General features: G+C 51.0%; 6 protein-coding genes across 6 annotated transcripts; 2 read left to right on the top strand and 4 right to left on the bottom strand.

The window, feature by feature from the left end:
• Positions 1–22: 22 nt before the first annotated feature.
• Positions 23–1,626, bottom strand: BDV37DRAFT_267882 (MFS transporter; the record flags this gene model as incomplete). Its single annotated transcript, XM_032084087.1, has 4 exons — positions 23–627; positions 680–683; positions 762–908; positions 991–1,626. 4 exons carry the CDS (start codon positions 1,624–1,626, stop codon positions 23–25), a joined length of 1,392 nt encoding a protein of 463 aa, XP_031946434.1.
• Positions 1,627–1,629: 3 nt separating this feature from the next.
• Positions 1,630–2,660, bottom strand: BDV37DRAFT_109106 (uncharacterized protein). Its single transcript, XM_032078335.1, has 2 exons — positions 2,540–2,660; positions 1,630–2,480 (listed from the first exon to the last, which is right to left on the bottom strand). The coding sequence occupies exon 2, from the start codon at positions 2,368–2,370 to the stop codon at positions 1,795–1,797; it is 576 nt and encodes a 191-aa protein (XP_031946433.1). The 5' UTR covers positions 2,371–2,480; positions 2,540–2,660; the 3' UTR covers positions 1,630–1,794.
• Positions 2,661–2,892: 232 nt separating this feature from the next.
• BDV37DRAFT_278089 (uncharacterized protein) lies at positions 2,893–3,465 on the top strand (the record flags this gene model as incomplete). Its single annotated transcript, XM_032085945.1, has 2 exons — positions 2,893–3,162; positions 3,259–3,465. The coding sequence occupies 2 exons, from the start codon at positions 2,893–2,895 to the stop codon at positions 3,463–3,465; spliced, it is 477 nt and encodes a 158-aa protein (XP_031946432.1).
• An 822-nt stretch (positions 3,466–4,287) lies between these two features.
• BDV37DRAFT_267881 (aromatic prenyltransferase) lies at positions 4,288–5,663 on the bottom strand (the record flags this gene model as incomplete). Its single annotated transcript, XM_032084086.1, has 2 exons — positions 4,288–4,447; positions 4,510–5,663. The coding sequence occupies 2 exons, from the start codon at positions 5,661–5,663 to the stop codon at positions 4,288–4,290; spliced, it is 1,314 nt and encodes a 437-aa protein (XP_031946431.1).
• An 897-nt stretch (positions 5,664–6,560) lies between these two features.
• On the top strand, positions 6,561–18,287 carry BDV37DRAFT_278087 (uncharacterized protein; the record flags this gene model as incomplete). Its single annotated transcript, XM_032085944.1, has 2 exons — positions 6,561–10,861; positions 10,922–18,287. The coding sequence occupies 2 exons, from the start codon at positions 6,561–6,563 to the stop codon at positions 18,285–18,287; spliced, it is 11,667 nt and encodes a 3,888-aa protein (XP_031946430.1).
• Positions 18,288–18,483: 196 nt separating this feature from the next.
• Positions 18,484–20,377, bottom strand: BDV37DRAFT_278086 (aminoglycoside phosphotransferase family protein; the record flags this gene model as incomplete). The annotated part of the gene is made up of 5 exons (XM_032085943.1): positions 18,484–18,708; positions 18,781–19,179; positions 19,255–19,418; positions 19,481–19,871; positions 19,940–20,377. 5 exons carry the CDS (start codon positions 20,375–20,377, stop codon positions 18,484–18,486), a joined length of 1,617 nt encoding a protein of 538 aa, XP_031946429.1.
• Positions 20,378–21,053: the final 676 nt, after the last annotated feature.

Below are 21,053 nucleotides of genomic sequence, written 5' to 3'. Positions count from 1 at the left end.
CCAACGATGACCCAATCATTGATCACGCCGAGACCTGATACCGTGAGTTCATGCGGATCTTCTTGCCATAAAAGTAGAACACCACCGGCACCGGCAGCAAACACAAGGTGACAAACCCCAGTAAGGAGTTCCCCCATCCCAGCCCCAGCTTCGCATACATCGAGGGTCCGGCAAGCGGCAGGAAGGCTCCGACAATGGACCGTACGACCGTGTTAGCCGCTATGGCGGAGGCAGCATATTCGCCAAACGCGTCCACCAGATACGCTTGGATGGGAAGCAGGGTGGCGATCATCCTGCAGCCGACCCAGCTCAGCCCGATAATGGGCATGATCCAGTGGACATGCATCTGGGCGGACCAGCCGTACCAGAAGAGACCGATGGGTATCAGGAAGCTCCCTGGGATGAGCGGCGGGAGTCGGAATTCTGGCTCTGGTTGGCCATTGTTTCGGGCGATGAGGCGATTTTGGATCCGGTCGGAAACGGCGCCGAAGCTGGAGATACCAATGAGGGCTCCGACACCAATGCCGATGTACACAAGTCCGGTGGCGCCCTGGCTGAAATGGTAGGTGGTTTCGTATACTTCCGTGACCGTGGTGAAGAGCAGGTAGAGGTAGCCGAAAACCACACCTATGGGCATGCAATGGTTACGCTTCGTGCCGCGTCCGCGATCTGGAGCGACTCACCTGTGTATAGAGAGAACAAGGCAACATTTGGAGTAAGAAAGAGTAATTTAGTTGGTCTGGTTATTGCTTGGATGAAACCTTCTTAGAGTCCAGCTTCAGGACCCGTCCAGCGTTCACTGCCCCCGATCCGGTTTCGTTTCTGACTCGATTCGCTTTTTGCCGCAGGAGAACCGGCTCGTAGGATTCGGATAGCACAAAAATAACCAGAATAACGGCGACTCCTGACTATATCGATGAACGAGTGAGTTTGGACCACGAGTGAACGGATCGAAGACGCCACTGACCACAATGGCTAGCAACCAGAAACCCATCGCCAGCCTTGTGCTTCGGAAAGGTAGCCACCTGCGATCGGCCCAATGACGGGCCCCAGGAGCGGGCCCAGCCCATAGATGGACATGGCGACTCCACGCTCCTCTCGAGCAAACATGTCCGCGACCGAGCCCGCGCCCAGGGTGACCGGACTGCTGCCGGAAATTCCAGCGAATAGGCGAAAGACGAGAAGCGCACCGACGTTCGGGGAGAGAGCGCCTGCGATATTCCAGACCGTAAAGATTAACGTGCCCACCTGGTAGACGCGCAGCCGACCATAGATTTCCGAGAGCGGCGCCAGAAACAGCGGTCCGACGGCGAAGCCGACGAGGTAGATGGAGACGACGAAGGAAGCTAGAGTCCGGTTGGTGGAACCGAATTCTTTCATCACGAGCCCCTGTGCTGGTGCGACGATGGACGAGGTCAAGGGTGTGAGAAAGGTGAGATATGAGATGATTCCCATATTCCACCATTTCTTGGTTCTCGACCAGCTCACCGGTCGCGCAGGATCGGCTGGCTCATCCCAGGCCACCTCCTGGGTCGAAGGATGGGATACCTTTTCTGCAGACTCGCCTCCCCATTCATGGCCACTGTGTGTTCTGCAAATCTCTGGCGGCTCTTCCTGGTGACCCATGTTCCTATATATGACCTTGCGATGAGGGTGTCAGCGATTCTGATTGGTATGAAGGCACTTTAGAGAGGAAGATGGGTTGTGCTCACCGAGTTATACTGGTACAACAGGCTAACTTAGGAGCTGCCTTATTTCGCCCCGGTAGTGCGCGCCTTCCCCAGGGCCCCTTGCTTAGCCTGCTGGGATCACCACTGGCCAGCGAATGAAAGACATAGAAGAACAAGTAAGCAAAGAAGGCAGAGCAAGCAAGACGGATAATATGATTTTACGAGGCACATGGCGCCACACTCCCCCGATTTGCTTGAAGTAGCCTGGACCCTCTGGAGTAAGCTTATTCGACACTAGGGCGAGAACTAATACGAACAAACGAGAAAGTAGGCATACCAATGAAGTAGCTCGGTGATTACCCAAGGGTTGGGTGATCATATAACGGGGGCCGTTCCATAGGATAGAGGTGAAGACACTCTGACCGTTTGTGCAGATAAGCTTTTCTCCGTAGTCAGACTCCGTTGCTTTCTCGTTGTGGCTCCTGCAATTTTTCATAGCTGTTGCTACGGTCGCTCGATATATTACACAATCCTCTACTTTTCGATATCCTTGGTTACACTCAACCGACTCCCGAAAGGGTGCAGGAAGCGCATGGAAATATCCCTGCAACGCGAGTGGATTGAAGGAGAACCCACTTGCAAATTGCTGGGTCTCCATGATACGTGCTGAAGATTTATAGCATGGGAATGCTTCAGGCATCACATGGCGAGATCGTTAGGAACCCAAGCGCTCATGGGCTGAACGTAGCCAGAATCAATGCATGCAGACGCAAGGTGTTATTCGTGGCTGGCTCAATCAGACCTCACGAGGGAAGCATCGATGTCCTTGCATGTCAATCATTTTTGCTAAAACTTTCTCCCTCAGATGCAAGGCTACTGGCAGGTGAGTATGACAGTGTGCAGGATCCGTACAGGCGTGCGAGACTGGCAAATGTGGCACCCGGCAATTCAGAAATGCAATACTATCGACACGCACATGCCATATCCGGGCACGAGTACCGGCATGGCTTCACTAGATGGATGTCTGATTCCACTTATTGAAGGTTATTGCAGGCCCAGACGGTCATGACCAGTCATTTCGTGAGCCAGGGCTGAATCAACGCCCTGTTTCTCAGCTTGAATAACTGTTTGATACAGCTGACCAAGCACAGACCTTGAGCTTCGAGATTTGTTCTGAGATCAAGAATGCATTGAAGCAAGGCAACCGCTTCGTCGGTGCAATATGATCTTCAGAGTTAGTGATCAGCGTGTGAAGGCGCTGCCCTCGATTCCTAGGACATCGTGGGCGGGAAATCACGATGAAGCAAAGCCTGCGAGTCTACTTTTAAATCGGTGGATTTGCTCATTGGACTGTCTCCCCGTCATCCCTCGACTTTCCGTTCTGGTATTCTCGAAGATCGCTGCTAAGGTTGCGAGCTTCCTTGGTCATTCCAGTGTCGCCTGTCTTAGTCTGGCGAATGGCATCGTCGCCCATGACACCATCTCTCGCGATGTAATCAGCCTGGGTGGTGGCAGTTCAGGGACCTACGCCGCGCTTTGTCTCGAAGACTAAGGCAAGACCGTCACTGTCGTTAAACGCAATGACTAGTTGAGCGGTCCCGGCGAAACCTACTATACCGAAGATAATACGCCAATGAATTACGATGTGGAGGGATTCTTCAACACGACTGTGACTCGGAACTACCTTGGACGACTTCAGGTGCCCTATGGGCGCCGCAACCCTGCTCCTGCGCACGAAGATTACGTGACCTTGAACACAGGGCAAAAGACTGAATATCCTCCAGGCCAGCTCTAGGACCGGGAAGCATTCGCGAAATGGGTCGATGCTATCTCCCAGTTTGGGTTCTTGGATGAGGGCGTGTACCGAATCCCCGAACCGGTACAAGAGGACCTCACTTGGGCGTCGGATTATTCGATCTTGCTTTGGGGCTATCCGGATGAAGTTCTCGATGAGATGGTGGCGTCTTAGTCGCTGTTCTGGGTGTGTGGCCCCTTGATTTTGTGCACTCGTAGAATGGCGGCCGCACCCTGATAGTTGTCTAGGGTTTGTGGGTTCAGTCTTATTTATCTCGACCTACACATTAATGACTGACATTTGCTTCGCAGATTACACGTGTAAAGTGTATCGATACCAGATAGTTACAACCGTTTTACATCGAAAGCTTCGTATGTGCTTGACGTTTAGAAAACCATCAAGATATCCCAACTCCTGACGTAGAACTGGTACCGGAGGCAGCAATTTCTATTGATAGTATCATGTACATGGTGCTACCGCTTAGTGCATTCCGACATCTAATGAGATTGCATCACAATATCATTTCAATGAAATATTAATACTGAGCTACAACTGTTAAATTCAATCATTTAGGCAATAGGAATGCGAAACTTTATGCGGAACACATATTGAATTTCGGTGTAGAATGGGCAACTAGAAAGGGGGAAACTTTTGATGGGGAGTCAGCGTGGCAACAAGGGCTCTGATCGCTGCTTATACGGACATACGCGGACATTTCGCTGGATTTCCAACCCTCATGCCCAGGATGGAATATTCGCCCGACACGAACACGAGCGAGTGAAACGTGGAATGTATGCATGGAAACGAAGAGGGAAGCTGACCTCAAAGGTTCTGCCCCTCACGGCACATCGTCACCCCTTGCGCAGCAACTCCGCAAGCCTCGAAGGTGTGAAGGTACACACTCATGTAGGGTTTCTTTCCCTTATACGAGAACGAGATCCACGCTTGCAGATGATTTGCGGTATGCAGATCCACATCTGGACTGCCGGCGAAGGTCAGCCCCACTCTATTCATTTCATTCGGGATATACAGGTCAAGACTTACTAGTACGATGCCAAATCGGACGGATAGCTTCCAGCCATGCCACCCCACCCTCGACTCTCAAAGAAGGCGGCCAGTCCTTGCGCGATGGTTTGATCGTTCTGACCAAACGCAGGGAAATAGATCTGGGGCTCGGGAAGTGGGCTTTTTGGAGACAACGTGAAGTTGATAATGAAAGGAAGTTGTTCCTGCGGGGAGGTACCAGGCTCGTAAAAGCAGTCCGGGAGTGGACATAGACCCTCCGTGACGGGCAATAGCTGCCACAGCTCTCGGAGGGCAGCCAGGCCTTCCAGAGTCTCTGGATCGTTCCGTCGCCCGTTCAGAGTCCAGATCCCTTCAATGGAAGCCAGGCTCAGCTGACGTTCCATACAGTAGACTTTGATCCGGGACTCAGATGGTTGCACTAAATCACAGGACAGAAAGTGGCCGAGGAGGGTGGGAGCCCGCTCAGCCAAAAACTGCTCGAGAGTGGCCAGTGGGCTGGCAATTTTACCACCCTGGTCCGCGGCCTTGATTGCGTCAAACATGAGCTTCTCTTTCGGCGTGCCGGTCGCGATAGCCTTGACCCGGGGGTATATGTAGGTCTTCAAGACAATATCGCCAGACGGCTCCAGATCGGCTGCCAACTTGTTTTGCGTCTTGAAGACGGGGACTGGGATATTTCCATCACACAGAGTTTGAGCCTCCTTGTCGGAAACGACCAGTGTTTTGGTAAAATGATCAAACCATTCCAGATCAAGGCCTGAAACCATGGCCTTGAGGTCCTGGAGAACAGGCCTGATGGCTTTGGTGTTGAACGGATCCTCCAGCGTGCCCGTTAGGGGACCGAGGGGCTCGAAGGCAAACCGCAGGAGCGATTTTGAATAGTTGAAGCTTAATTCGAACGGAAGTCCGAAGCGCGTTAGATGACTCTTCCAGTGCATGGGTTGACCTTTCTCAGGATACGGACCCAACGCCGGGATGATGACCTCGCGGTGGATGCAGAGAAACTTGTACTGTGCGTGAACGTCATAGCTGGCCCCCGCCATCATGGCGGCAAACATTGGGGCAGTGCTATACCACCATTTCGCGTGGTCACTGTTCGAGAGGTTCAGGGCTTGGCTGAGTACGCGGAAGGGCTTTGGCAGCTGTATTGGTGATTTCCTGGAAATTTCCATTGTGCAGCGTTCTAGTTGCTGGTTTGCAGTATGGATTCAGAGTCAAACGGCGTGGTGAGCCGATGGAATACTACCCTGCCTTTTCTGTTCCGGTCATAGTATGATATTCATGGTTCTCTAGGGGGGGGGGCATCGCCCTCTCTGTGTGTTTGTGATGGTGACTGCATGACGCAGGCTATACGAGCTGGTACTCGAGGAATGCAGTGCCAAGGTCCGACTGGCAGGCTGATATAGCCATATTTCTCGTAAACCCACTGAGACCTGCACTGAGGACCGCGGGCGATTCTCTTGGACCCTTGATACAAGTAAGGGGATTTTCTTATAACAGAAGCAAAACGTAGAGTTTATTATTATCTCATGCAGTATGTCAAGGTGCAGGTGAGAAACTTAGGGTAAGGTTTTCGCAATGCCAAGCAGTCAGATATTGATCGCCAAGACGTGGAATCATATTTACCGAGTGGCCATCTGCATGATGAAACATCCTGCAATGGCCGTTGTCCAACCGATTGAGATGAAATGGGAGATCGACATGCATGGCGATCGAACGGGCTGAGGCGAAGTTGACCCTCCTATGACTAAATAGGAAATTGGCTCAGCTGAATGGTGGCCACAATACGAGCTTTCCCGCAGGCAATTGAAAATGCCACGCACTGAGGACAGTTACGGTCAGTAGGCCAGGGGCACACGATGGATCAGCCCTTCAAGGGCAGGGTAGGAACAAGTGCTGTTGCATTGGGCTGAATGTCGTGATGCTAGGATAAAGCCCGTAGGTTCCATGTAAGAAGAGTACTTACTCTTGCTGTCGTCGTCCAGGCATTTCCGTTGCGAAGCCCGCCCCTGTCACATCTCCTCGCTGGATAGCTTTCTTTTTTCAATGTTAAGCCTTATATTGCTGTCATGAAAACGCCAATTGCTGTTGTTGGGACCGCGTGCCGATTTCCGGGCGATGTGGCATCGCCTTCGCAACTGTGGGAGCTATTGTCTAACCCAAAGGATGTCCTGAAAGATGTAAATCCCAAGCGATTAAACCTCTCCAGCTTCCATCATCACAATGGAGAGCATCATGGGGCTACCGATGTCCCGAATAAGTCCTACCTACTGGAAGACGATGTCTATTGCTTCGATTCTTCCTTCTTCAAAATCAGTACAGCGGAGGCAGAGGCAATGGATCCACAACAACGGCTCTTACTCGAGACGACCTATGAAGCACTCGAAACCGCGGGATATACGTTGAACCAGATGCGCGGCTCAGACACATCCGTCTTTATTGGCGCGATGACCTCAGACTATCATGACATTCAAGCTCGGGATTTGGACACAATCAGCCGATGGCATGCAACAGGCACATCACCCAGTATTCTCTCAAATCGCGTCTCGTACTTCTTTGACCTGAGAGGGCCATCAATGACCATCAACACGGCATGCTCCAGTTCACTGGTGGCATTGCACCAAGCGGTCGAGAGTCTGCGAAATGGCGATTGCACAACCGCTATTGTAGGCGGCGTCAATCTCTTGCTTGACCCTGAGGTCTATATTAGTCATTCCAACCTACATATGCTGTCCCCAACGTCAAGGTGTCGTATGTGGGACAGGGATGCTGACGGCTACGCCCGAGGCGAGGGGTGCGCCTCAATCGTCATCAAGACCCTGGATCAGGCGCTGCAAGATGGCGACGATATAGAGTGCATCATTCGGGAGACTGCGGTCAACTCGGACGGCAGATCTGCGGGAATTACGATGCCCAATCCGGAGGCCCAGGCCACGTTAATACGCCAGACCTATGAACGCAGTGGTCTGGATCCTGTTCGGGATCGTTGCCAATATTTCGAATGCCACGGGACTGGTACCCAGGCTGGAGATCCCGTCGAGGCACAGGCAATCCAGCAGACGTTCTACCCGAAGGCCGTCGTTTTCAGTCCAAACGACAAGCTCTATGTGGGGAGTATCAAAACTCTTATCGGTCACCTGGAAGGCTGTGCTGGTCTCGCCGGAGTGATGAAGGCTATATTGTGCCTCAAGAACCGCATCATCACGCCAAACATGCTTTTTGACGATCTCAATCCTAAAATCACTCCATTCTACGACCATCTGGAAGTCCCAACAAGCACTGTACCATGGCCATCTGTAGCTCCTGACTGTCCCTTGAGGGCGAGTGTGAACTCGTTTGGTTTCGGGGGGACCAATGCTCATGCAATTATTGAGAGCTACATACCCCACCAGTTGAAAAGCCAAGTCAGTTACTGCAAAGAGGGGACGCTTAAGAAGTATGTACCTGTGGGGCCATTCGTGTTCTCAGCCCAGACTCAAGATTCCCTATATTCGCACGTTGAGCAAGTAGCCCAATATGTGAGTCGGAATGAAGCATTGAATCTGAGTAATTTGGCCTGGACCTTGGCCAAAAGAACCGCCTTTCCTTTCAAGGTCTCGCTCACAGCGTTAGGCCGAGAGGATCTTCTCGGTAGGATAGAAAATATCATCCAGGAGTACAAAGGCGGCAAACGGGGTGAACAAAGTCACTTGCCATGGAGGCAATCACCCGAACCACAAAGGATTATGGCCATTTTCACAGGACAGGGCGCACAATGGGTTGGAATGGGGCGTGAACTGTTACGTGCGTCTCCCGTCTTCCGCCAGTCGATCGAGCAGTGTGAGCGTGCTCTAGCAAATCTTCCTGACAGTCCCTCCTGGTCCCTGCAAGAAGAACTTCTGGCAGACAAACCTCTGTCAAGCTTCTCTGATCCAGCAGTCAGTCAGCCGGTAACAACTGCAATTGAGATAGCTGTCTATGATCTCCTGTGTGCGTGTGGAATCGATGTCGATGTTGTCGTGGGCCACTCATCCGGCGAAATAGTGGCTGCGTATGCCCTCAATATCATTTCGGCAGAGGATTCCATGAAGATAGCCTATTATCGTGGAATGCACAGCAAGCCAATGAAGTTAGGCGGCATGCTAGCCGTTGGTCTTTCCTTTCCTGACGCGAGCAAATTGTGCTCTCAGTCGTCTTTTTCGGGTAGGATCGCGGTGGCAGCGAGCAATGGGCCCGTGAGCACAACTTTATCCGGCGACTATGATGCGATACTAGAGGCCAAGGCACTCCTTGACCGTAGGAAGATATTCGCAAGAACATTGCAAGTCGACGTTGCGTACCACTCACATCACATGGTGCCATGTGCTACTGCATATCTCGCATCGTTGAAGGAGTGTAATATCCAAGTGAGAATACCCAGGAGTGGCTGCACATGGATCTCCAGCGTCACAGGAAGCAGTGCACCAACAGAAGGGAATATTCAAGCGTTCTCCGCGACTTACTGGGTTGAGAATATGGTCAAACCTGTCCTCTTTTCGCAAGCTGTGGAGAGGTCAATGTGTAGCGGCCATAACATCGGTGTGTGTATCGAGATCGGACCTCATCCAGCTCTCCGTGGTCCGGTGCTGGATACTTTAAAATCAAAAGGGTGTTCGAGTGCTCTGTATATTTCATTGCTTCACCGAGGACAAAATGATCTCGACGCTGCATCATGTGCAGTTGGCTCCCTCTGGGAACGTACGGCTGAACGTTTGGACATGGGGCGGTTCCTCCAAAACATTAATAACCAACCCTTGCAGCTAATAAAGGGATTACCAGCCTACCCCTGGGACCATACGAGGAGATACTGGAGAGAATCTCGCGTATCGCGAAGATACCGTCTCGAAGGTACACAACTGCACCCGCTATTGGGCCGGCGGTCTGCCAGTGAATTCCCCAACGAGATGTCTTGGAGGAATATTCTGCACCTAAAGGAGATGCCATGGGCTCAGAGGCACAGCAAAAAGGGCCAGGAGGTGCTTTCGACTGCCTTTTACCTATCTTCTCTATTAGCAGCTGCTAGCTCTGCGGCTATGTGCCAATGCCTTGTGTTAGTTGAGGTCAAGAATTTCGTTGCCATAGAAGCTCTGACTTTGGAAGAGCATGGCGATGGTATAGAATATATCACGACACTACGAATCTGTGAAGAACATCTCGAGACACCTTCGAACGCCAGACTCGATGCCGAAGCTTCCTTTTATGCGGGCCTTAGCGGCGGATCAATATTAACGAAGATATGCACTGCACGCCTAACACTCTATGTCAGCCAAGCCAGCCGTCCTGATTGTGACCAGTTACCCCCAAGGGCACAGTGTAATCCCCTACTCGTGCCTGTAGATGTCGATGATCTCTATGAGTCATTTGAACAGGCTGGCACTAGCTATTCCGGACCTTTTCGGAGCATAACCTCAATGCGGCGATCTCTCGATGAAGCCACCGCTTCTGCGGTTTGCCCAGCCGATATTCGTTTTTCGGGTTCTGTACTTCATCCGGCTATACCGGAGGCATCGTTCCAGGCAATGATGTGTGCCTTTGCCTCACCATTGAGCAAGAGACTGCGCACGTCCTTGCATGCAAAGGAGATTCGTCGAGCTCTCATTCAGCCTCACTTTGCTCTGAAGAGTCTGTCATGCCAAATCGACGCCTTTGTGACTGCAGTGGACAGTCGAGGGGTAGAAGGCGATGTATCTCTGTACGACCCGGATGGAAACACCATGGTGCAGATTGAGGGCTTAGTCATGGAAGGTGCCCATCTACCCCATGCTTCAACCGGCCATAACCTGTACTCACACGTGGTGTGGGAGAGCGACCCTTTTGGATATTCGTTAATGACCTCATATAATACCCAAGATGAGGTGATGGCGTGGAGAGACGCAGCGGATATCGTCTCCTTGTATCATTTCCGAAAGCTGGTAGATGAGATTGATCCACTCGAGTCTGCAGGGTTTCTCCCTCACCACCAACTTTTGTATCGTGAGATTAGCCGCATTACGGATGATGGAACGGGCTCTAAAGACTACCTTATTCAGCCACATGATGCCCAGATGTCGGAAGAGACTATACTGGCAATGATCGAAAGATATGCGGGGGTTGTCGATCTTCAATCATTGCATTCACTGGGTATGGCCTTACCAGCAATCCTGCGAGGTGAAAGCAACCCTCTTGGCATATTGAACGGTGGTAGCACCCCCGAGAGTTTATTCCACGTTGCGGGGATGCTTTCTCCATGGATGAAAGACCTTTGTTGCATCGTCAAGCGTATCGTACACAAGCATCCCCACATGGATGTCCTGGAGCTTGATGTTGGCACTGGTGCGATCACTCAGCAGATGTTGGAAGCTCTTGATGATAGGTATACTTCCTATTGCCTGGGCAGCGCGACTCCAATACAGCTAAAACAGACGGTGACCAGGCTCTCAACTCAGCACCGCAATCTACATTTTAAGGCCATTGATCTTACCACGGGGAATGATGGTAAACATGACAGCGACAAGTATGACATGGTCATTGTTGCTAATCTCTTCCAAGCAACGGACGTATCTGCCAGTCTCTTGGAAGGTTGCCGCGCAATGCTAAAGCCCGGTGGTTACCTTATATTGGGTAGACTGACCGGGCGAATACCACTGTGGTTGCTGTGTATCTGTGGGTTGCTTCCCCAGTGGTGGCGAGGATATGATGACGATGCCCGGACTTGGTCGGACATGTCAACCGTTGAATGTAACGCGCAACTCCTCTCTAAAGGTTTCTCCGGTATTGATCACATCTTCCATGGCTCATTTCATCCCTGCGAGGATGGTCTTTCAGTAATTGTCACTCAGGCAGTTAACGATGCAGTCCTGACGCTTCGAGAGCCGATGAATTCGACCGGGCTGGCGCCACTGACGGAGACCGTGGTCTTCGTTGGGGGCAAGACACTCTTAGTAGCACGCCTCCTGCAGAGTATTCGAAGGATTTTCGCTGCATCGGGTACTGCAACAGCCATAGTGGAAGACTTTGACCAGCTGGACCTGAATGGTCTCACCAAGAAACATGCCATCATCTCCCTGGTGGAGCTTGATGAGCCTTTGTTCGCCGAACGAAACTTCCGCGAGAGGGTCCTCAATTTCAAAGAGCTTGTGGCAAGGTCGAAGAACGTCCTCTGGTTGACATCTTTAAATATGCCAAGCATAACTGTCGCCATTGGGAGAGCAATGAGATTGGAAAAGGGAAATGACATCAACCTTCAATTCCTACACTTGTCTACCACGGAGAACGTTTCGCCTTCCACTGTAGTGGAGGTTTTTCTGCGCCTCACATGGTCTAGTGTCCCCATGTTGACGGACGGGCAAATGCTTTGGACAAACGAACCCGAGCTACACTGGGATGGATGCGCGCTGCGCATTCCGCGACTGATTTGGGACCAAAAACGAAATCAGAGGTACAATTCCGAACACCAAGAACCTCGTCCAAAGGCGCGTCACTCGCAGGCATCGGTGATTCTCCCGAGAGGGTTACTGGAAGGCTCGGTAGCTGTTCAAGTCAAATATTCCTGCCTCGTTTGTACGGATGCCTATCTTTGGTTTGGTACACGCCTCGATGGAAAGGGAAATGTAATCGGCATTTCTGATCAGATTTCATCTGTCGTCCAAGCAAGGCCTGAACATGTTCACAGTCTTGTCGATGGAGATGACTTAAGCCCAGATACATTGCGAGCTACTGCTAGCTTCATCCTAGCACACCTGCTTTTGAACTTTCTACATGGGCCAATTCTCCTGTATGAGCCTGATGATTTACTTGCTGCGGCTGTAGAGCAAGCGCGCGGGCCTGAGCACACCATCTATTGTATCACTTCGAAGTCCAAGGATATCGCAAAAGGGTGGATAGCAGTCCACCCTCACGCATCGCGGCGAATGGTTGAGCGCGTGTTGCCGCCAGATGTTTCGACTTTTGTCGATTTTGCTTCTTTCGATAGCCATGTAGCGGCCATGCTTCGCAGAATATATTCTGAAAATCATATCCGGGCCGGGGAACTATATCGTCGTGCGTTTCTTGCGAACCCTGGCCAATTTATCGCGGATACCTATGCTCAAGCATGTACCAGCTTGTCGACTCTTCCACGGGTGGCTCTGGTAGTTACCTCTTCAACAAAAGTATCACCAAACAATCCACTGGTCACGTATCCACAGGTGGTGGACTGGACAATCTCTCCTCCGACATCGAGCCAGGGTGAGAGCCCACGGACCGCAAACCTGTTCTCCCCAAGCGGAACCTACTGGTTGATTGACATGACAACACCACTTGGATTATCAATTTTGAGATGGATGGCGAGGAATGGGGCACGGACATTTGTTCTCTCGAGCAGAAATCCACACGTGCACGAGGCTTGGGTAGAGGAACTGTCTCGTCTAGGAGCCACTGTGAAGCCCTTGAAGATGGATACTCTGAACAAAAAGTCCATTTTGTCAGCATTCACCCACATAAAGGAGACTTTACCACCTATTGCAGGTGTCTGCTATGCTCCCTTGGCTTTATCCAACACAGGACTAGAGTATACTGCCCATGATGAGGGTGGTCTTGTCGCGAATGCTACGATTAATGCCGCAAGCTATCTCGATGAGCTATTCCCCACACCAACACTGAACTTCTTTATGATTTTGACATCCCTTGTCTCTGTCCTCGGTACCCCAAAGCAAGTCGCATATCACGCCTCATCACAGTTTATGGCAGGTCTCATTCACCAGCGTAGGCGGAAAGGCCTAGTAGGGTCCGTGTTGGCCCTGGGTATGGTTGTCGATGCTGGGTACTTTGCTGAGCAAGGCAGGGAGGTGATCCAGCGCATGATGCACCATGGATACGCGCCTCTATCTGAATCAGATCTACATCATGCCTTTGGTGAAGCGGTAGCTGCTGGAGAACCTGAATCCGAAGGGAGTGCAGAGATATTCTTTGGTCTACAAATGATAGATTCCCAGGTTGATGAGACCGGAGAATTCCCATGCATCTCAAACCACCTGCTTTCTCACTTCACTGCTAAACACTCTGAAGCCAAACCGAGGCAAGACATTGAACAGGTGGATTCGTCATCACTCCCTCCTTCTAGCCAACAGTTGGAGGAATTGGAGCCAAGACGAAATGCATATGACATGTTGCTGGCGCGTTTATCGCGCAAGGTCAAGTCAATTCTTCGGCTTACCGATCAAACATTGGATCTGCACACCCCACTACTGGACCTAGGCTGTGATTCCCTTTTGGCAGTGGATCTTCAGGTCTGGTTTGCCAAAGAGTTCGATGTTGACATTACTCCCATGGATGTACTGCTGGACACTGTCGCAAAGCTATGCGAGAAAGCCTCCTTCCAGCCTGGCAGTCCAGGCCCAGTGTCGCAGGAGGAAGACTTACATGCCAAAGATGTTGATTGCATAGACCTGGTCACAACCGCATCAAGCTCGGAACACGGCACCTCAGTCCAAGACCTGCCACTTGACGCCAGTACTTCGGAGTCGTCTTGTGCCCTATGCCCTTCTGACTCCGGATTTGAACAGGAACGGGACGTCTCAGAACCAAGGTTCACACGAGTTGAGAGAATGTCTCCACACCAATCCCAGATCTGGTTCGCGGGCCACTGGATGAAGGACCCTACCCAGTACAACGTCGTTATTTCGTACAAAGTTCAGGGTAGTTTTATGGTCGACAAATTCAAACGAGCCTTGGAAGAGGCTATCTCCCGGCACGAGTCGTTACGGACCGCCTTCTTTTCAGATCCTAATAATGGTGACCTTGTTCAGGGTGTCCTGAAAAGCCCACCACCATTCTTTGAACATATCACGACTGCAAGCGCCGCCTCTGTGACACAGGAGTTTGACAGGCTGGCCTCGTACCAATGGCAGCTAGAACACGGTGAAGTCATCCGAGTTACGGTGGTGTCTATTGGACAGGACCAGCACACAGTCATATTTGCCTACCATCACATTGTTATGGACGGGGCTAGTTGGTCTACATTTCTACATGATGTGAAGTGTTTTTATGAGCAGAGCCCACCAGATGAGGTTGCGCAATACGTGGACTATTCTCTAATGCTGAATCGTGACATTGATAATGGAGCTTTCGCAAAAGAGCTAGAGTATTGGAAGTCCGAGCTTTCACCACCGCCAGAAGTAATGCCTGTTCTCCCTCTCGCCAAGGAGAAGACCCGTACAGCAACAGATAATTTCAAGGTCCACACAGCGACGCGGTATGTTAGTGTTGGAGTCACAGACAGGATCAAGAAAGCCAGTCGCAGTCTTCGAGGCACACCCTTTCATTTCTACCTAGCAACGTTACAGGTCCTCCTCGCCGAACTACTGAATATCGAAAATCTATGCATCGGAATGAGCGACGCAAATCGCAAACACCAGCAGTTCATCGGGACAGTCGGCTATTTTCTGAACATGTTGCCTCTGAGGTTTCACGTCCAACAATCGGACAGCTTTGCGAATATATTCCAAAAGACATCTTCGAAAGTTCTGACCGCCTTGTCGCACTCTTCAGTTCCCTCCAACCTGGTTGTGGATGCGCTGAATATCCCGCGCGTGTTGAATGTAACACCTCTCTTCCAGGTTGCTATAAACTACCGCGTGGGGGAGATCACCAGGATGTCAGTGGACGACTTTGACCTCAATTATGATCGGAGTGTGATGGGCAATGCGCCGTACGATGTCTCTTTCCATGTCACTCCATGTGCGAACGGCACCTGTATTGTGGAGGTGACCTGTCGGGACTATTTGTACTCGCCCACAGCCACAGCATCAATCATGGATGAATATATCAGGCTCCTTGATATCATGTCTTCCGACCCTTCGCTTTCCGTTCGGGGCAGTCTTGCCACTTTTTCTCCCATCAATGAGGATGGCCTCTCGGTTCAACGTGGCCAGCGGGTGTCTCATGGCTGGCCGTCGACGTTGGCAGAAAGGTTCCAGGATATCACTGATCAATATGGAGATAAGATCGCCGTGACGGATCAAACTGGTGATTTCACCTATCGGCAACTGTACGCTCAGAGCACCCGTATTGGGGAAGCTCTTCTCCAAAGAGGAATTCGATCTGGAGATACAATCGCAGTCTTGTGCCCCCCATCTATGAATTCGGTGGCGAGCATGTTAGCAATTTTCCGCATCGGTGCGGTGTATGTGCCCCTCGACCTGAGCCTCCCTACTGCAAGACACAAAGCTATGGTCATGGCTTCCCCCGTTACGGCATTACTTTGTCTCTCTTCTACGTCTGAGAAAGCGTCAGAATTAGGGATATCAACCATTATCAACGTCTCCGATCTTCCAGACAGTCAAGCTCCGTCCATAGAGTTCACAAACGGTGCAAATGGTGATTGTTTCTCGATTTTGCTGTACACAAGCGGCTCGACAGGCCAGCCTAAGGGCGTCCGTCTGCCTGAGAGCGGTTTCATCAACTACCTCGCCGCCAAGAGAAAAGAGCTCGGTCTTGATAGCTCGACGGTCGTCCTACAACAGAGCTCACTGGGCTTCGATATGGGGCTTGCACAAACTTTCAATGCCATCATGAACGGAGGGAAGCTTGTCATTGTACCCCAAGACGTACGTGGGGATTCGATTGAAATTGCAAGAATTATTCGTGACCACAAAGTAACGTTCACACTAGCCACTCCGTCGGAATACCTCGTCATGCTTCAGAATGGTCGTGAATATCTCAATCATTACGCTGGATGGCGGCACGCCTGTCTCGGTGGTGAGCCTTTCACCAACCAACTCAAGCGAGAGTTTGTGCGGCTGGGAAAGAATTGTCCCGTGGTACAGGACTCCTACGGTGTGACTGAGATTTCGGCATGTACAACCTTCGAGACGATGTCTGCCTTACAGCTGGAAGGCGCACGGAGCGTTGGAAGAACCATTCCAAACACTTCTCTATACATCGTGGACGCGCAATGCAACCTTGTCCCCACAGGGGAGCCTGGGGAAATTTGTATCAGTGGCGCTGGTGTTGCATTGGGGTACCTAAATGAGGAGCAGACTCTGTTGAAATTCGTAGAGGATCCATTTGCTCTTCCAGAAGATGTGGCGAGAGGATGGACTCGAATGTACCGTACCGGCGACAAAGCCAAACTACTCGAGGATGGCTCTCTGGTCCTCTTGGGCCGAATGGATGGAAACACAGAGATCAAGCTTCGAGGACTTCGCATTGACCTCGAAGACGTCGCCTCCACTATGCTAAACTGCCACCCGAATCTGCTCTCATCAGCCATCATGTGTGTCAAGGGCCAGGATGTTTCAGAAATCCTCGTCGCCTTTGTTTCCCTAATGCCTGGACAGACTGCCACTGAGGCCGAGCTACAGCATCTCGCCAGCGATCTCCCCTTGCCACAGTATATGCGCCCGTCTACGGTCATTTGCCTAGATGAACTACCTCGAAACTCGAATGGAAAGATTGATCGGAAAAGGATAGATAGCATGCCGTGGACGACACCAGCTACCGCGAGCCAACCATCCAAGCGGCTTACGTTGGGCGAGGGTGAGCTTAAGCTTCTTTGGCAGGTTTTGCTGCCTGGTAAGCAGATCCAGCCCGAGTCTGACTTTTTTCTTCTCGGTGGAAATTCCACGTTACTGGTCAGGTTACAAGGCACAATTCGCACATCCATTGGGGTCTCACTGACTCTCCGCGAGCTGTATGGAGCCAGCACGCTGGCGCAGATGGCGCTCAAGGTGGATGCTCGGAAAGCCGAGGCACCATCAACATCGATCAATTGGCTCGCGGAAACATCTATACCGCAAAACCTCCTCGATTGTGCGACCGCAACGCCACAAGGTATCGTACCTAAGCGGTACAATGGGTCGGGTTGTGAGATCCTCCTTACCGGTTCGACAAGCTTCCTTGGGAGAGTCCTGGTACAGGCTCTCCTCCAGGTACCTGAAGTGGACAGAGTGCATTGTATTGCCGTAGAAAAGGAGCAAGACCACGTCCTTCCCACCAGTGACAAGGTGTTGGTTTATTATGGGTCCCTTCTTGATCCAACGCTCGGTCTTTCTACTACGGAATGGGCGTCCCTGCAGTGCTGTATCGACGTCGTGATCCACGGCGGCTCGAACGGCCACTGTCTTAACACCTATAACTCCTTGAAAGTGCCGAATCTAGGCTCAACCCATTGCCTCGCCCAATTTGCCGTTCAGTCACAAATCCCCTTGCACTATATCTCTTCCGGGAGGGTCATCCTCCAGTCCGGGAAGACTGCCCTCGGGCCTACATCAGTGTCTTTTCACCCTCCTCCGCTCGACGGGTCTGACGGTCTCACGGCAACCAAATGGGCAAGCGAGGTCTTCCTCGAACGCTTCGCCGAACAAACTGGTTTAAGCATTAGTATCCACCGTCCCTGCACACCGATCGGCGATCAAGCTCCAGCCCAGGACGCACTAAACTCTCTCCTGCGGTACTCTGTCAATCTCGGTGCCACACCCCGCCTTACCAGAATGGAAGGATACTTAGACTTTCAGAAGGTAGAGATCATTGCGGATGAGATCGCCACGCTAGTGATGTCTAGGTTCACCAAGCGTTCGAATGCACCGTCGTCAACCACGTCCGGAGTGTGCTTCTTCCACCACTCAAGCAATGTCAAGGTTCCCGTGAAGAGCTTCAAAGAATATATGGAAAAGGTGCACGGTCGGCCGTTCCAAGAACTTAGTCTGCAGGAATGGAGCTCTCTGGCATTGGACGGGGGCATTGAGCCACTAATTCCTAGCTTCCTGGAGGCCGTCGACGATAACGAGGAAACTCTGCGATATCCTTATTTGGGTCAATAATGATCAGCTATCAATCTTTAGAACAGTATCTCGTTTAGGAATCAACTCTATAAAGTGTCAGATGCTATGAAACATGTACTATTATACGTCCAAATAATGGCAGATTAATTTGTTGCGGAAATACATGGCACGAAGTTGGCAGCAGTATCGTTAGAATGCTGGAAATGCTAAAAATAAGGGACCCTTGCCTCACGCTTTAATCCACGAATGGTAGGGCTTTGAGCCACTCCCTACATTCTTCATCATCCCTGGCCTCGCGGTCTAGGAACCTTTTCACTCCCTCGTCTAGCTCTGTCCTCGATTTCTCGTAATCGACGTCGCTAACCCTACCATCCCAATGTTTAAAACAGCCAGTGTCGCCAACAAATGCATCCATTAGTTCAACACCTTGGGCCCATAGCTCGCCATCTTGATCCTGCTGCTAGATTTCTTCATCCGAGAACTGTAACGGGAACCGCATACTAGGAGAGCCACCATTCTTCCCCCCACCCACAATGCTTGGCCATTCCTTCTCGACATCTCTCAACAAGCTGTTGAGGAGCGGCTCGTAGTCCATCAAAACTAACCCCGGAACCACACTCACCTGGTGCCGGAGAGTATTCTGCTTCTGTATGGCTTGGAAGATCGTTTCGTTGACCTGAAGACACCGAACCACGTAGAGATTGTGCAGAGTCTGTGCTCTATGGAGTGCCTTTGCCTTCCGCTGTTCATCTGGACCCATGGAGTCAAAATTTGGTGGTAACGGGACCTTCCCTAAATCTTCAGGAACCGGGCCGTTGTAGTGGAGAAACGCCGGGCGCCCAACCTGCATAAAAAGCGGACATGCACTGACAGACTGCCAGTCAATCATTCCCACAATCCGGCTTGGGTCAACAGGGTCGACAAATATATTCTGCGAATGAAGATCGCCATGCCATCAAACGGAGGCATGGGTGGCTTTATTTTCTGGGAGGACACAAGGCGCCACCTTAAGATAGTTTTCCAACGCGGAGAGCTTTTTGGAGAGGCTAGGCTGGTATTGCCGGGGTCCATAGTAGAGACCTTCGGGCATCAAGGGATACCGGAGGCCTGCCTTTGCAGTTGCAATTTCCCTCTGCGCAATAGCCGTCATCACTTGTGTAACAGTTGACCCTAAACGTTGTGCATGGATAAGCACAGAATAATGATATTATACGAGTCGGTGATGGACTTACATGGACCACGGTCGATATTCAACGTGCCTCTCCCGAAGTCAAAGAAAGAACGGTGGTTAATCGGCCCCATGCCAAACATTTTGCTTCGCACTTCGTTCCCTGCTGAATCAAAATAAAGGGGAGACGGAGAATCTGAGTTGTCGGGAAGGTCATCTTTATAGTACAAGGACCCAAACTTGGAGAATTTTGTAGCTGCCAGGCGCCTTTCAATATCAACAACTTGGTCCAGAATTTGGACTTTCTGCTTTCCCTTGATGATGTCCCATACATCGGTTAGTGCCACGCCGGCCTGTTTCTCCATGAGGATATACTCTGCTCCGAGGGGGTTCTCTGATGCTCGAGAACTCCATGCGTACACTCTCGGAACAGGAAGGTTTAGAACATTTCTCAACTAGTATGGTTAGTACCGACGGCCAAAAAGAGATCGCGATTCGCAGTACAAAAGAAAGCAGGCCATACAAAGTCCATGGTTGCAACCTCACTAGCTGTCGTGAAATGTGGTCTGCCTGCATTGGGATTTGGAAGTTTCGCAATAACCACGCGTCCATCGTCCATGGTCAGCGAGAAGACTTTGTTATATTGGCCCTCCGAGATCATTAACACTTGGGTGCATGATCTCGATCCGATTGCAGAGGCCGCTAGTTGCAGAAGCGTTGAAAGGTCGAATTTAACATAGCGACAGGCAAGTTGCTGTCGCTCGTTCCACAGCCAACGACCTGAGGTAAACCGATTGAGTGCTTCAAGATCATGTTGTGGATCTGTGATGCCCTGGGTCTCATTGATTTTGAACCTGCTGGAAGAAAAAGGAGGCGCCAAGAGTCCATCCTGGGGGCTACCACGGCGGAAAAAAGTCGCTCTGTTAGGTCTTCTCAGGAAGTGGCCACGGAGGGCCTTCATATGTAGCGATTGAGAAAGGTGGGAAGATCTGTCATCTCGTTGTCATTCAGCAGCAGCGCATCGAGACTCGTGAAAGAAGGATTGAAGTTGCGGCCTTTGGTGGCAGTCAGAGCCGTCTAAAACTAACCGCGCTAGCCCTTGTTCGCGATCCAGCGCCTGCAGTCTTGGCAGACAGAGAAAGCCAACAACTCCCAGGGTATGAAATTGCTAACGACTTGATTGACGACCTTGAGAATAACCGCTGAGAATATGACATGTTCGCCATAGATGTGAGCTTATGTAGCCTGATGTTGGCTGTGGTGTGAGTTTCATCTGCCAGATATGAGGTTTTGTATTCTTGTGTATCCAAGATATATATCTTCACGGGTTGTGGTATATGTAATGCACCTTATTGCTTGAGTAGTTATCTGAAATGCTTACTGCTTTTTCTGTTATATTTGATCCTACCTGTTGTAGATATTTTCCTTTACTATTCTATATGATTGTATATTTTCCATTCATTGTCTATCCTTGTACTGTTTACCCACTATGAACAAGATAATGGTGGTCCGTGAACGAGCTGCCAAGAACGGCGGGAAGTGACGCTGTTTTTGGCCGCTAAATTGCCAGGCCTCCCGCCACTCACATAAACTCTTTCGTCCACGCACTCGCCCAGTCGTGATTTCCAACTCACGTT

The sequence above is a fragment of the Aspergillus pseudonomiae genome (genome assembly GCF_009193645.1).
Source record: "Aspergillus pseudonomiae strain CBS 119388 unplaced genomic scaffold BDV37scaffold_3, whole genome shotgun sequence".
Lineage (NCBI taxonomy): Eukaryota > Fungi > Ascomycota > Eurotiomycetes > Eurotiales > Aspergillaceae > Aspergillus > Aspergillus pseudonomiae.
Note: the sequence above shows the minus strand (reverse complement) of the source record. Positions and strands in the feature narration are given on the sequence as shown.